This window comes from Hippoglossus hippoglossus, chromosome 5, assembly GCF_009819705.1.
Source record: "Hippoglossus hippoglossus isolate fHipHip1 chromosome 5, fHipHip1.pri, whole genome shotgun sequence".
NCBI lineage: Eukaryota > Metazoa > Chordata > Actinopteri > Pleuronectiformes > Pleuronectidae > Hippoglossus > Hippoglossus hippoglossus.
The window spans coordinates 4,910,253-4,925,792 of record NC_047155.1 but is presented as its reverse complement, the minus strand read 5'-3'; the positions used below and the strand labels follow the sequence as shown (position 1 = coordinate 4,925,792).

Genomic DNA, 15,540 nt, shown 5'->3' with positions numbered 1-15,540 from the left:
GATAGTAACCGTCTAGTGCTGTTTGTTCGCATTGTTGTGTTACAAACCGTTATATTCTGTATGGGTTGTAAGAATGAGTTTGTTACCCTGAATGATTTCCTGATTTTGGGCATGCGTGTGGTTCAGCGTACCACTTAGTATAACCCCCCTGCCATGTGTATTACACAATGTGCAAAACAGGCTTCCCGTCTTTCACATAGATCAAAGCCTGGGATGGGTTTCACCTGAGAAATAGGTTTCGAAATGTAACACGTCACACATAATCATGTGTGACGTGTTACATTTTTTTGTTGAGCCAAAAATGTCACCCATTGATAAAACATATTACATCCCCAATTTGTCGTTCTCCACTTTTCAGTTAGATCATAATTACCCTCCCGTATACTCCTTTTAACACGTCGCCTTTGATGGGGTCTCACTAATAGTGCAGCTGCTTTCTCTGTTTATCAGTTTTCAGAATAATGAACCTTTATCTCCGCTACCCCTTCAGCATTGCATCGCTCATTCACTGGAAGGCTGTCCATTTTAATTCCTTCCTAAGGACAATGTTTTGTAATGTCTGTTTGATCTATCTATCTTTGATGAATTCATTTGGTGACAATTTACCCTGTTTTACTGCCATAACTGTTGTTTCTAGCGCACAATCAATCAGTTGTTGCAGCTCTGTAACTGGTTCTGTCACCGTGAAACCCCATACATTAATAGAATGACAATTATTATGCCTATTCCCCATAATGTCCCCTTTCTAACTCCTCCCTTCTCCTGTTCCTGACGGCCCTTCCTCTGGATCTGATCCTTGTTCCCTCTGACTTTCTGCTGTGATCTGTTCATCTGTGTCTGAGTCGTTCTGTCTTGTCCAACTGTTTGTGGTACTGGAGCTTTAGTGATAGCCTCTATTTGTGAAGCTGCGATTGACCTTTCACCTGCACATAATCGCCTTCCGAGATACTCAACTTCTGTTTGACAGAATTGCGGTTAACTTTATGAGCCCTCTTTGCAAGTGACGTCAAAACCGCCAGAGAGTCTTTCTCACATTGCTGTTTTGAGGGACTGCAGATTAACAAATCATCCACGTACTGAATTACAGTGCTTGGGACATCTAAGTGTTGTAGGTCTTGAGCCAACACCCTGTTAAACATTGATGTAAATCTTCATTTTTTTCTGAAACGTGTAGTGTTGAAAAGCAGAGAACCGTCACGGCCCCCTGTTGTTCACGATGACCCAGAAAGTGAGCTTTGACCTGGAAGTTTTCATCGCGTACACAGCCATCATGGTGCTGATTGTGGTCGCTGTGCTATATCTCTGCTTTATCGTCGGATGCAACAGAAGCAAGTGAGAGCATAAAACATTTATCCAAAACTGTCTTTATTCACATTTATCATTTGTCAGGGCTCATATTTTAGATCTTGACCTTGTGCATGGTAGGAATAAACAAAACTATTGGCTAACCAGAAAATTACAAACAGATGACGTCTGTCGGCTTCTGCAAACAACTCAAGTGTTTAAAATGTTCAGTCATGGTCTAAAGGAGAGGCAATAAATAATAAATGCAACAGCTTGTAAAGATCAGATGTTTGCAGTCGACCAGAGGACACAACCTTCTACTCTTTAGTTTCTTTACTCTTGTACTTTACTGTTTATGATGCTATTTTGCTGGAAATATATTCAATATTAAAATAAAACCAATATTTTATCCATGTGCATTTTCAATTTGCACTTTAAAAAAAAGTTGAGTAGAACTTACAAAATTAATATATAATAATTTAAATATTGCAAAAAATGGTACTAATAATAATAATAACATCAAATCTGACTAATATAGATTTACAAAGCACCTTTCAAGGAACCCAAGGCTGCCTTCAGTGTCCAGAGATGGCACAGTGCAGATCTCTGCGCTCCAGAGGAGATATTTTGAAATGGAAATTCTGTTAAAATCTGTTGAATTTTAATAGAAATCTGAACAATGCATGTTGTGGTTCGGAGTTCTGATGTGTCTCTCTGGTTTTTTGTTCCTCAGGGATATCACAGAGTTTCAGGTCTCAGCAAAAAATCCTGCTCATGTCCTGACCATCAGAACAAGGACAGACAACGCCAATCAGCTGATGGACCACCTGCTGGACCGAGTCCTCATCCAGATGGATCCAGAATCTGCAGTAGAACCTGCAGCAGAACCTGGAGAGCAACCTGTAGACGGATTTGATTCTGGATATATTTCTGAATCAAACCTAAACGTTGTAACGATAGCTTCCATTCACCGCAGTGGTACGTGTTACTGGACCAGAACTTCTCAGAACTTTTAGCATTTCTGCAGACTTTCAGAAATTTGGTGCACTTAATGTACAATTTGGATTCTTCAATACAACAACTTAGAGCAATGAAATGAATGTATTCAAAGAATTAGTGAATTCATGTCAATAATTTGTATTTATCGATTTACTCTTCTCCAGCTGTTCCTTCTCCTCTTGCCAACGAGGATGAAACCAGCGATTTCAGCCCTCAGCCGTCAGATGCATCCCAGAGTCTGTCCAGCAGTCCATGCTCTGAGGAAGAAGAGCAGTATCAAGAGTCACAAATGTAGAAGAAATATATGAATCACTTCATGTGAGGATAAAAGGCTTTTATTTCAATATAAACAGCATCTAAAATCATACAGACTGACATCTGATCATGTTTATAAAATACTTCTTTTATTATTATTATATAAAATGGTGTAAATATATATATTATTTATCTAAGGTGGTGTTTAAGATTTTATTATTCTCAGTTGATTTTCATAACCAATCTGTTCATGAACACATTCATTCTGAATTGTATTTTATGTTATATAAATAAATAAAAAACTGAGTCGTATAAATAAGTATCAGAGTTGCGTTTTTTAATTAGATAAGTTATTTGAATGAAATAAATATAATTATTATGAGAAAGAGAAGAATCTTGCAATACTTCTTGTCCTTTGAGAGTTTCAGAGGGGCAGACATGGGGCAAATAAAGTGCAGAGCTCCAGCAGCTACAGTATATAAGTTAGTGAATAAAGCTTAATAAATCATAAAGGAGTGTAATGGATATGTTGCAGCATTAAATATTACATGAGATGTTACATCTTTAAAGAAAATAAATGCGCTGAAGTGTTGCATTTCCTTCAGTGACCAAGTGAGGGCAGCAGGAGTAAATATTTAACATGCTGCTCCTCCTACAAACTACAACAGCTCTGTACTGTAGTTCTACTGTACATCATTTATTTCAACACTTGATCTGTGTTGAAAAGAATAATTCAGAAGGAATACATGAAAAATGTCCACCAACTCTCAGTGGACTCTTATTGGTTCATTTTTTTATTCAAAATAAACCTTTGAACAAACAAGAAAAGGGGAATAGCTCAGCACAGGTCCATGAATACCAAGCAGTCAAAAATTCACAAATTGTGTAAGTGCTGTGTCAACAGTCTGGACTGGTGAATGTGTTGTGACAGCGTCAGTTAATACCTGTCAATCAAACTACATATGAGTAATGTTGCTGACCATGTGCATCCCATAACAACCACAGTTTACCATCGAATAACGGCTTCTTCCAGCTCCGTTACAAAAAGCAGACATCGATAAGCTGAGTGTGAATGGTTGTTTGTCTCTATGTCGGCCCTGTGATAGGTCCTCTAGGTCCACCACGCCTCTCACCTAATGTCAACTGGGATGGGCTTCACCATGACCCATAAGTGGTATAGATGGATGGATGGGTGGACGGATGGATGGATGGATGGATGACAAGCTGTACATTTGTGGAAACAGCAACAGGAAGTTGGGGCTGCAGGGAAAGTCAGTCGCTCTGATGCAAAAATCTTGTATTGAGAGAAATTATTTTTAATTAAAACTTCATTTGAAATCAGCTGATTCTCACTGTCGCTCATGAAGCAGCTGATGGGACTGATGACAGTGTCCATCAGTCCCATCTTATGGACACTGTCATAAGTGTCCCACTGTCTGTACGTCAAGTTTCAGAAGGTTTTACTGTAAAAGTGTGTTAGTCTCACTGGGTTGGATTAGGTGATGGTGATCCAGGAAGAAAAGCTCCTCCTCTCACATGTTAAACTTTTAAACTGAGGGGGTGGATGAAATCTAAACATCTGCGCTGAGTTGTGTTTCGGTGAGAGCTCTCACACTGACACAGAGGAAGTGATGTGTGTTTCTCCAGCGTAATCTAATTTTCCATGTCGGCTCATGAGTAAACTATGGAAACTCATTCCTGCGAGAAACAAGCATGAAGAGTCTGACCTTATAACACTTACCATATATCATGACAAACTTCTAAATCAGAATTAAGAGAGAGATATTAAGTCATAATTTACACTCACTACGTCATCATTAGGACACAATGTGCAGATATAATCAGGGCACCTATAAGAAACATCCAGATTTCAAATGAAAATTACAACAATTTATATATTTTGTCAGTAAAGGTACCACGAAAAACAACAAAAGTAGAAATCTGCCAAATCCGCGCAGCAGAGGTGAAGCTTCATGTTTAACTTTGTTTGGATCTGCACCAAATTTCACACAATCATACATATCAGTCCCCTAAACATCCATGATTGCATTTTTTTCATCAAGATCTATACATTTTTTTATGGAAAATCTAAATGTTGAAAAAAAAGGGGGGGGGGGGGTGGGGGGGTATTCCTGGATCCGCCCCCTGATTTGGATCCACATCCAAAGTTCATCCTTGGGTCGAGTTTAGAGTTTTTGCTTAATCCTGCTAACTAACAAACCAACATACACGTAAACACAACCTCCTTGGCGGAGATAATAATCCCCTGACGCCTGTTGTGAAAAACTTGTACTGACTTTGTATTTGTTGTGAACTTATTGGTTTTGCTACTTTTTTCTCTGTTGAAAAAACTCAATATTTGTGGGTTTGGTCGCATCATTGTTCTCTGATATTTAGTCAGAGATACTGATCAATATATTTAAATGTTCTATATAATTAAATGGAGAACGTCTCTAATCGTTTAGTCAGGACATTAGTGAGTAAACTAAATATTTAAAGCTTTAATCCATTATTCTTTAGTTTAGGGGTTTGTGTTAGTGATTGTAAAGCTAAAAAGAAATCATCACCTAATGTTTTATACACAACTAGAATGTTTCATGAAGCCAAACTGTGTCTCTAGGGTCGAACAGGAAGTGACCATAATGTTTCCTCAGCCAACTCACCCTGCACACTGATAAAACACCCCCCACTCACACACACACACACACACACACACACACACACACACAGGCTCCCTCCTCAGATATCTGTTTCTCCTCTGCTGTCGCTCTGATACACACACATTCACACAACAGAGGGAGGTAGATAACTCTGTGATTCCACTGCTGAATTTTTAACGCTGTTGTGGAACTTTTTTTTTTTTTCCAGGCGGGTTACTGTAGCACCAGGGTACTGTTACACCGACACAGACGCAGCGAGAGGCACAAGGCTCAGTTCAATTCTGCTGTTTACTGAGGCTGCACGGACACACGCTGTCCATGGGGTGTACGGTAAGTTCATCTATCTATCAGTCTGTCTGTCTGTCTATCTATCTGTCTATCTATCTGTCTATCTATCTGTCTATCTATCTATCTATCTATCTATCTATCTATCTCTAAATGTTATATTCTGCTGAACTTTTTTGTCTTTGAATTAGCATTTGTTTACAAAAAGCTTGTGTGAAACTTTTTATTTCACACGTTAAATGTAAAATCTTGTTTGTGAAATGCCCCAAAACCAAATTCACATTATTATCAGCACATGTGATTTTCAGACATTTTGCCTGTTAAAAGCTTTAATTTCACACATTTTATCACATGTGAACTTCACACTGGATTCAAACAGGCATAAGTATGTGTTTTGGGATATTTCACATTAACATATTCACAAAATAGGTAGAAGTGTGATTTTGATATGAAAGACGTAAATTCGTTATTTCTTTATTTTTAATGGGTTAATGGCACCTGCTGTTGTTCACTAAATTCTAAGCTACCAAGCAGTGGTTAACCACATGACATTTAACATGAGGAAACTGTGACCTTTTGGCCTCTGGTGGCTTGAAGTTCTGCTGTGGATGATTGAGCAAACATTTAAAATACTATTTATTCCTAAGAGCAGGATTGTACACAACTTTCAAGGTTGAGTTACTGCAGTTTACTGACTATCCACAAAGTCTGGAGTACAGACCTGCTTTGATTCAACTTCACCATCGCTGATTATCAAACTTAGCAGCTTTAAATACCTGAATTATTTGCTGTAGGAGGTTTGTTTGTGTGTTAATGTTCTGTGGAGCACTGGAAGTCTTCATAGATCCATTCAGTTTAACCAGGATCCAACCTGAGCGTTTACAAATGATCACCTATCCAGTGTCCGTAACAATCATATCATATGATAATGTTTGACCATGTAGAAGGGACTGATCGTATAGATAACTTGCAGAGTTACAACCCAAACCTCGGCTTTACGGAGCTTTACAGTGACTTTCAGCTCATTGTTTAACTGTCCACCCACAACCGTGCTGTTTTGTTTCACTTGTACTGCTTTCATAGCGTCATGCAGACAGCTGTCAGAGAACAAGCTTTAAAACCCACTGTACTTTCAGTGGATAGAAAGAGACGGCTGGAGAACCCAGTGGAGCATTTAACAGCTAAATAGACAGATATTTATCTAATGAGTTGGTAGAGACCAAAATGGAGATAAAAGAGAGTGAATATGTGACTTTAAATGAATGTTAGAGTCACTCTAGATCTACAAGTTGTGTAAACAAGTTCACCACATCAACTTAAAAAGTGATGATGTGTCAGTGAACCCAAATAGCCAATCAAACTCTTACTGAAGGATGAAACATTTTAAAGTAGTGGACCAGACTTTGTTCTGACACCTCGCTGATCCTGTCTCCTCCCTCAGGTCCGTCCCGTCCTGATGTCTTTACCGTAGCAACATGACCCTCAACACCCAAAGAGAGAAACAGCCCCTGCGACGGCGAAGCAGCACACCGATTCATCCCGGCCATTTCTCCCAGCACCCGTCCTGGACCCGGGAACCCCGGCTACACGGCGGCACCCAGCCCGACCCAGAGCAGCCCTGTCCTCAGCGCAGCCACCCTCCTCTTGAACAGTCAGCCTCCTATCACCCTGGTGACAAATCCCTCCACTATCGCGCCCACTGGAGTTCAGACTCAGACGACGACTCGCAGAGCGACTCGGACTGCGTTTATAGAGTTGTGTTGCTAGGCGACCACGGTGTCGGAAAGACATGCCTGGCAGGAATATTTGCCGGGATCACGGACAAAGACGACCATGCTGGAGGTGGGACTTAATGCTTGGTTGATGATTAGCTTATGGGGGCTAACATTAGCACATAGGTACTGTTCTAACCGTAGACAGAATATGATCAAAATGACAGCTCCCCAAAGGTGAAGCCAAAGTGTCTCAATTGCCCCCAACTGGCTGGCTGCGACATAGATCATAAACCCTGCCTCCTCAGGTGAAACCTCATGATTGACAGCTGAGACTGACTCGTGATTGGTTGAGCATGTGTATTGACAGGACCTTGATAGCGTGGCTCCATAACCCTATCTTTTCTGCTCAGACTCCAAATTTGCAACATGACAGCGTTCCTGGATGTTATGGCTTCATTTCTGGATAGTGGGAGGAAGTGGAGACAATAATAATAATAAGCTACTTCCAGCAGCCTGCTAACCTAGTTTAGCACAAAGCTGGATCTAGAGGGAAACATCTCTCCCGGGTCTGTGCAAAGGTTAAAAGCAACCAGCTGAAATGACAAATTGCCATTTTATGATTGATATATGTCAGATTATTTCCAAACAAATAAGATATACACTGATTATTGTTTTTTTAAGCTGCTAATGAGTGTTCTCACATTTAAAGGACAGAGAGAAAGAAAGAAAGCCAATAAGAGTGTTTCCAAAATGTTGAACTTTTCAGTTTAAGATTAAATATGAATGAATTAAACGAACACTAGGGATTTTCCACATTAAGACAATTTTCACGTGTTATGGTTTGGTCTGCTCCGACTGAGACGTCTGCTGTTTCTCACAAGTTCAACTTACTTGAAATGTCTGACTGAGTTGTCGGGGAAACTCTTCACCACATTTTGTACCATTGTTTGATTATCATAAGTTTTACTCACTGATTCAGTCCTCTGCAGTTCACTGCTCAGCTTCTGTCACTGACTTTGTTTTCACATCCCAACCTTGACTGACCCCGACATCATCGATCAGCTCCCATGTCACGTGTTGATTGGCCCAAAGCCATGATTGACAGTCTGTATTGATCCAGTGATAATAGTCTGACATGGTGAGAGAGGGCAGAGCCTGTCTGCCGTCAGTTTTCAGGTCGACTGGTCACACTCTGGTTCACTTCTGTGTGTTTGTATTGTTGTTGATGTTTGCTGAAGTTGTAGTTCACTCTAGGTTATTACATGTGTTGTCATTGTTGTTTGTTTATTCACCTGGTTAATAATGTTTGTCTGTTTTTGATCACAGACAGACAGAGCGGCTGTGGTTGTTGTTGGTCCTCCGTGTTGCTTGTGGCTTTAAACTTTTTAAGTTGTTGGTTGGTTGGTTGGTTGGTTGGTCGGTTGGATGATCGTTCGGTCGGTCAATCAGCGTGTCGGTTGGTTGGTCGGTCAGTTGGTTGTTCTGTTGTTGGGTTGGTCAGTCGGTCGCATAGTTGGTCGCTCAGTCAGTCGGTTGGTCGGTTGGTCGGTTGGTTAGTCGGTCAGTTGGCTGGTTGGTTGGTCGCTCAGTCGGTCGGTCCAACTACCACTTCAGTACAGACTGAAAAATGGCAACAGGAAGAAATTGCCATGAAAATTTTGAATAGTATAAATTTGAAAACCTTCTCTGTGTTTATTGTTTGTGTTTATTGTTTGTGTTTATTGTTTGTGTTTATTGTTTGTTACAGAGGAAACACATGAGCGAACACTGACAGTAGATGGAGAGGAAACCACGCTCATTGTCATGGACACCTGGGAGAACGACAAACTGGTACGGTGTGAATACAATACTGTAAATAATGAGTGTTAGGATAAACTTTATATTTATACAAGGGCACATTTTCCGCAATGCTCTATTTAAAACATGCAGTGATTCTGTTCTACTGTGTGAAAGTTTTTTCTCAATAAAGAATCATGGTGTTCTTTAAAAGTATTTAAATTTCCATTTGGATGAGTTTTAAGTTCACTGATAAAAATGTGCAGAGGTTTATTTCCCAGTTCAGTGTGGAAACTGTGGAGTTTCCACTTTAAGATGTTCACTGACATGATGCAGCCACTGTCTGGAATCTGTCAGCTTCACTGACACTGACCGTCAGACCTTCTGGGTTTATTGGACCACGGAGAGATGGAAATTATGAATCACTTTGTTGACTCTCATTATTTTATTTAGTTCGGTTTAATGATTCCTGGGGATCAATTCGTTTTTTTAAGATAACCAGTAGTATGAAGGGTCATTGCACTGTGATGTTACATATTTTTTATTCTTGTTTGCGTAAATTCCGCTGTCTTAATCTGAAGGGACTACATCTCCCAGCATGCCTGGGAGCATTTGCAAGGTCTTGCAGCATGAATGATGTTTCCAGATTAAAGTATGTTTAGGCTGCTGAGCCTGCTGCTATTCACCCTGACTCTGACCAGATCAAGAAAACGTATAAGTGTTAACATCATAGATTGTAAATACAAACGTACAATCGCATCTCTGCTTCCTCTCACTGTCCAGAAATTAGGTCAAAATATGATAAGAATGCAGCTGTCGAGTCGGTCTCTTGAACAACATGTGATAAGAACTATGTGTATTCTGACTTTTTCATTTGGTCCATGTCCCATCCACTAACATGAAGGAGGTTGGATTTCTGTTCTATACTGCAGCCAGCCACCAGGGGGCGATTGAGATGCTTTATGCTTCCCTCGTGGGGCGCCGTCATGTCATCCGTCTTTAAATACATGGTTAGAATCTAGCTGTTAAAAAATATCTCTCTCTCTCCCTCTCTGTGTCTGTGTCTCTCGACCCGTTAGGAGGGGGAGGGCGGCTCCTCTCAGGACGACTGCCTGAAAGTGGGAAACGCGTACGTCATCGTCTACTCCGTCACGGACCGCTCCACGTTCGACTCCGCCGCTGAGCTCCGCATCACACTGCGACGCACCCGTCAGGCAGAAAACCTTCCCATCATCCTCGTGGGCAACAAGAGCGACCTGGTACGGTCCAGAGAAGTCGCTATAGAAGGTGGGGGTCAAAGGTCACAGGGGAGACGCACAGTGGCTTCAGAGAGAATTCAGACCCCTTCGCCTTTTGCAGGATTCAAAGCTGCAAGTTTTACTTTTGTTAATGAGAGATTTTAGATTATTGAGGACAGTATAAAATTAAATCCACACAATAAAATGTGCACAAAGTGAAGGGATATTAATATTTTCTGAAGACACTGTACATAAACACAACACAACAAGAGTGGGAGACTGCTGCCAGTATTATATCTGAAATCTACACGTGTCTTTTTTCCCAGAGGGCCGAGCGTGTGCGGTGGTATTTGACTGTAAGTTCATCGAGACGTCGGCATCTCTGCAGCACAACGTGACCGAGCTGTTTGAGGGCGTGGTCCGACAGATCCGTCTCCGTCAGGACGGCGGTGAGGCCGGTCAGCGGCGCCGCTCCATCTACAAACGCAAGGAGAGCCTTACCCAGAAGGCCCGGCGATTCCTGGACAGACTGGTGGCCCGCAACAACCAGCGCATGGCGGTCAAAGTGCGGTCCAAGAGCTGCCACGACCTGGCCGTCCTCTGAAGACACGTGTCCACTCGGAGTCTCTTATTTTTTGACTTGTTGACGTTCTCGCCGGTGGTGATATCATGGACGATGGTGATAAAAACAATTTAATTGGACAAACGGAGTTGTTGGATTTTAACGTTCTCGCTGTGATCATTACAACCAACTCATTTTCCTGACCTTTGACCTTTTGGTTTAAACATTTCGGTGATTTTCCTTCTAAGTATAAAGATGCTGAAGACGCCAGACAACTGTGCAGCATCACCACTGTTAAAGATCGTGTGTGTGTGTGTCTGTGTGTGTGTCTGTGTGTGTGTTTGTGTGATGTCCTGTAGTGTCCCACTGTTCTGGACGTTTCTACTGTTTTCAGTTCAACACTGTGCAGAATAAATTCGTAACGGTGCAGTCACGACAAAATCATGTTTTTACATTTGTCTAATGACCAACACTGTGATGTATTTATGGATTTCATTTGCGTTTATTTCAATACTTAACTGTATTACATTTTGTCGGTTTGTTTGTTTTCATCATTTACAACCGACCAATCACAAATCCCCTCCCTTGAACAGCGATTGTCCAATCACAGCCAAGAAACTGTAACTAGGAATGTCACTCTTTATTTCTCCACATGCTGAGTTTGGGGTTCTGCGGGTTGAGGCCTTGCCTCGTTGGGGCAGAAACTCTTTACGATTTTCGTTGGTGACTTTCGATTTCTATGATTTTAGTTCAGTTTGCTGATTTGTGTTGTTTTTATCATTAGATTTAATGTTAAACAGCTCATTAAATCTGATCTGTTTTAATTGAGTTGTGATCTCTTGGCAGGAGCCGCAGGGATCAAACCTCCGTGATCCACCTCACATAAACATAAACACTCCCAGTTCATCACGTCAACCCCGGGCCTCCTGGATGTTTGCTGTTGCTACGGTGACCTGCTCACCATTAGCTACAGTTGAAGAAGAGGCTGTTTAGACAGCGGTCGTCATGGCAGCATGGTGATACCTCTGTGTGGTTGACGAGGACCAGGCTGAGTGTTTGATGGATGGGACAGTGGCTCACAGAGGAACTTTACTGCCCTGAGTTTAGCCTCTCAGGCAAAGAGCTTCGATAATCAGTGTTAACATGCTCGTAACTGAACAAAAAGTATCGAATATCAGTCATGAACTAAAGTAATGGAAAACTGTTAATGTTGACCTGAAAATGCAGCTAGATGTTTTTATAAATCATCTTGTGATTGTCTATGTCAAATTGTATTTTTTTTGTTGTCGAGACCAAGACGGACGAAGCATCTTCACTTCCTCCTGTTGTACGAAAACAAAGTTAAAATATGCCACCATCTGTTTTTGACGTAATTTAGAGCCGGAGTCTGGGCAGATTTTTCAGTTTGGTCCATGTCCCATCTGCTAACATGGTGAAGGCAGGGGTTTATGACCAACACTGCGGCCAGCCACCAGGGGGCGATCAAGATTAAGATTTTGCTTCACTTTGGGGAAGTTTTCTTGTCGTCTGTCTTTATGTTCAATCTATGGTTGAGACCTGCCCTTCAAAACCATAAGTCTGCTGGTGGCTTTAGAGGGAAAGTCACATGATCATGAAAGTCAGTGACCCAGTCCTTTTTTTTAAATAGTATTTTTAGACGTAATGAACAGAAATGAAGCCGAGCTGCTGTGAAGTAACAACAAACTGCTGTCGCTCAGCAGGACTCTGTAGGAAACCCCATCAGGCAGACTGGTTGTCCCAGTTTTTACAGATCAAATATCTGTTTATTGATCGGGCAGTTTGGACGACACACTCACACTCGCCGCGGCTGCTCAGGGTCGGTGGATGGAGGAGGAGAGTTGAACATTGATTTGATGAGGGTAATGGAAAGAATGCATGACTGCTCAACCCGGGCGACACACACACACACACACACACACACACACACACACACACACACACACACACACACACAGAGAGAGAGAGAGAGATGTGTAAACATCCTCTCAGTGGAGGAGGACCAGAGGCTCAGAGCTGTTACCAACAGAAACACTGGTGTTTCCTCTCTGAGGTGTAAAAGTTAGAGAGAAGAGTTGAAGGCTGATTTTTGCAATAATCAATGACTTGATTAGTTCAGACTTTATTAGAATCTGATCTTTCTTTCTCTTCTGTTGTTTTCCAGCAGTGGACATGAAACTCCAGCAATTGGCTGTTGTAATATGGGTTATTGGTTCATGGCTAATATAGGTTGGATATGGAGATGTATAGCTGTTTAACCCTAAAATCTGATTATGCAGCTTGTTAATTAATCGCAACAAATATGTGACACAACAAAATGTATACATTTTATTATGTGTATCAAAATTATGCAAAAAATACTGGAAGGATAATAATATTATCAATGATACATTCATGTACAGCACTTTTCAATACAAGTAACAAAGTGCTTTACAACAAACAAGAAATAATGTGAGAAGTGGTATAGGTCAGGTAACTATTACATTTTGTTGCAGATCCGGACCAGATATCTGGCAGTACAGAGATAATAATAATAATAATAATAATAATAATAATAATAATAATAATAATAATAATAATAATAATAATAATAATAACCACTCTCTCCTCATCAGAAAACATTGCATACTGCTCTGAATGAGTCTGAACTCGCCGGGCGTCAACAGACCTGAACATTATTCTAAAGCACATTTCAAACACTGAGGTGCGTTGGATTTCCAGAAAACACAGAGAATCAAACCCCCACCAATGTTTGTTTAAACTATAAAGTTTCCTCTGTGTCTGTGGTCCAAGTTTCTGATCCCAGAACTGTAACTCTCCCTCTTTATTCACACACACACACACACACACACTCACACTCAAACTAACACTGCTACAGGAATGTAAACTGAAGACACTGTGCCAGTGTGTGTGTGTGTGTGTGTGTGTGTGTGTGTGTGTGTGTGTGTGTGTGTGTGTGTGTGTGTGTGTGTGTGTGTGTGTGTGTGTGTGTGTGTGTGTGTGTGTGTGTGTGTGTGTGTGAGACCCTGGCTCCCCCTGCTGGCTGGAGAAGTACAGTACTTCAATCTCTTCTGAGTCCACTTTTTCAAACATCATCTAATTGACACAATCACGGTGACATGATGAGTTTGTTTGTATAATTTAAAACCTGCATCACAGCAGTACAACAACAACAGCTTGAGCGGGACGTCAGAGGAAAAACGGAAAAAGTCTGAAGGAAGATATATAAACTCTAAAATGTCAAAAATCACATAAAATCCTTTTTTTCTCAGACAGTTTCTGTCATTTCAGGACGTTCGTTACACACTAATATTTGATATTGATGACATATTCACTTCTGGATAGTAAGAACAAGTAGAGACACATTGTCCATCTATATTTACAATGTATGGTCTCAACTGGTTTGTATCAATGTGCACTGGGAGCAAAGTGCACTATGGTAAAGCTCCAGGTGACCTGATAAGAGTGTTAACATGGGTCCTGCTTTATCACCGTATCTGTACCAAAACCTACTTTTGAAAGATTCAATTTTTCCGTTCTGTGCTTAAACAAATGACCAAAAAGCAAATATTGGGTCTGGTATGATGAACGGGGGGACTAACAGGTTCCTGCAGCTTCTTCTGCCCTGTGGCCTTATTATAGGTTAATCCAGCCCTGTGCATATCCTCTTGGCAGAGATCAGACGCAAACTATGTTGCTGGGAAATCATCTGAACATGAACATTTTTCACCCTGAATTTGACACACGCTCTATTCTGAGGCTTGACTCCTTCTGGCTGACATTTGCTTTCAGGATCCTCAGGGTGGCTGCTTCCTATTGACCTGAGAAATATTTACCTTCAGGGCACACAAGCTGCCTGAGCCTGTTCGAGGCGGAGAACAGCTGCAGACATGTTTCACTGATGTAAAGGAACAGTCACAGACACACTAGTAAACACTCTTTTCTGTTGGAGGCACTGCAAACAAGACAATAACACCATGAGGGCAGGGCCACGGAGACCCTGCAGAACTGCTGCAACACAAGTTCATTCATGCACAGAGGAAATAAAAATAAACAAAAAGATTAGAGCATGGAAATAAAAGAATGTGAAGTATAAACATCATGGACTGGAGAACGCTGCAGCTTATGGCTCTGGATCAGGAGGAAAGAGTTCAACTGGGCCCCAAGTTGTGAGGGACATACACCCAGGTCTGATCAGCCTGTGGTGGGCCTGCCTTAGCAGAGGGACAATCTCCATCTTGTCCTATATATTCTAAAATGCATAACAAGAATTAAAACAATATAATACATAAAATGGCAGCGTTGGACATCAAAGTATTCAGCCTGTTTTTAAAAGTATCCAGATTCAGAGAACATCGGATATTCTCTGGTAGTTTATTCCAGCTTCACACTGTTTCATTTTTATCCTCAAACTCTGAGCAGATTGGTCCAGATTGTTCATAGTGTGGAAGCAAGTCAGAGATTTACTTAAACCCTTAAACCAATTAAGTGATTTGTAGACAAGTAACAGAAGTTAGTTTTTGGAGAAGCTGATATTTAAAACAGAGATCTGAGTACGGGCGTAATATTAAGCTTTATTGTTTTTTGTTAGAGCTGTAAAAGCAGCAGGATTCAGAATAATCTGCGGCTGCAGTGTTTTTAAAGGTCTTATTTCAAAGAAGCCCTGAGAAAAGACTATTACAGAGATCTAACCTAAGCGAGAACGAGTCTTTCTAGATCTTGTTGAGTCACGTATCTCCCAATTCATG

The 15,540-nt window shown here is 41.0% G+C and overlaps 1 protein-coding gene across 1 annotated transcript; it reads left to right on the top strand.

The window, feature by feature from the left end:
- The first annotated feature begins 5,010 nt into the window (after nucleotides 1-5,010).
- On the top strand, nucleotides 5,011-11,518 carry rem1 (RAS (RAD and GEM)-like GTP-binding 1). The gene is made up of 5 exons (XM_034584609.1): nucleotides 5,011-5,528; nucleotides 6,925-7,325; nucleotides 8,946-9,028; nucleotides 10,054-10,261; nucleotides 10,539-11,518. The coding sequence occupies exons 2-5, from the start codon at nucleotides 6,959-6,961 to the stop codon at nucleotides 10,814-10,816; spliced, it is 936 nt and encodes a 311-aa protein (XP_034440500.1). The 5' UTR covers nucleotides 5,011-5,528; nucleotides 6,925-6,958; the 3' UTR covers nucleotides 10,817-11,518.
- Nucleotides 11,519-15,540: the final 4,022 nt, after the last annotated feature.

Coding starts and splice junctions, on each gene's coding strand:
- rem1 (XM_034584609.1), top strand. CDS start 6,959: ATGACCCTCAACACCCAAAGAGAGAAACAGCCCCTGCGACGGCGAAGC. Junction 9,029..10,053: donor CCTGGGAGAACGACAAACTG/GTACGGTGTGAA, acceptor TCGACCCGTTAG/GAGGGGGAGGGCGGCTCCTC. Junction 10,262..10,538: donor CAGAGAAGTCGCTATAGAAG/GTGGGGGTCAAA, acceptor CTTTTTTCCCAG/AGGGCCGAGCGTGTGCGGTG.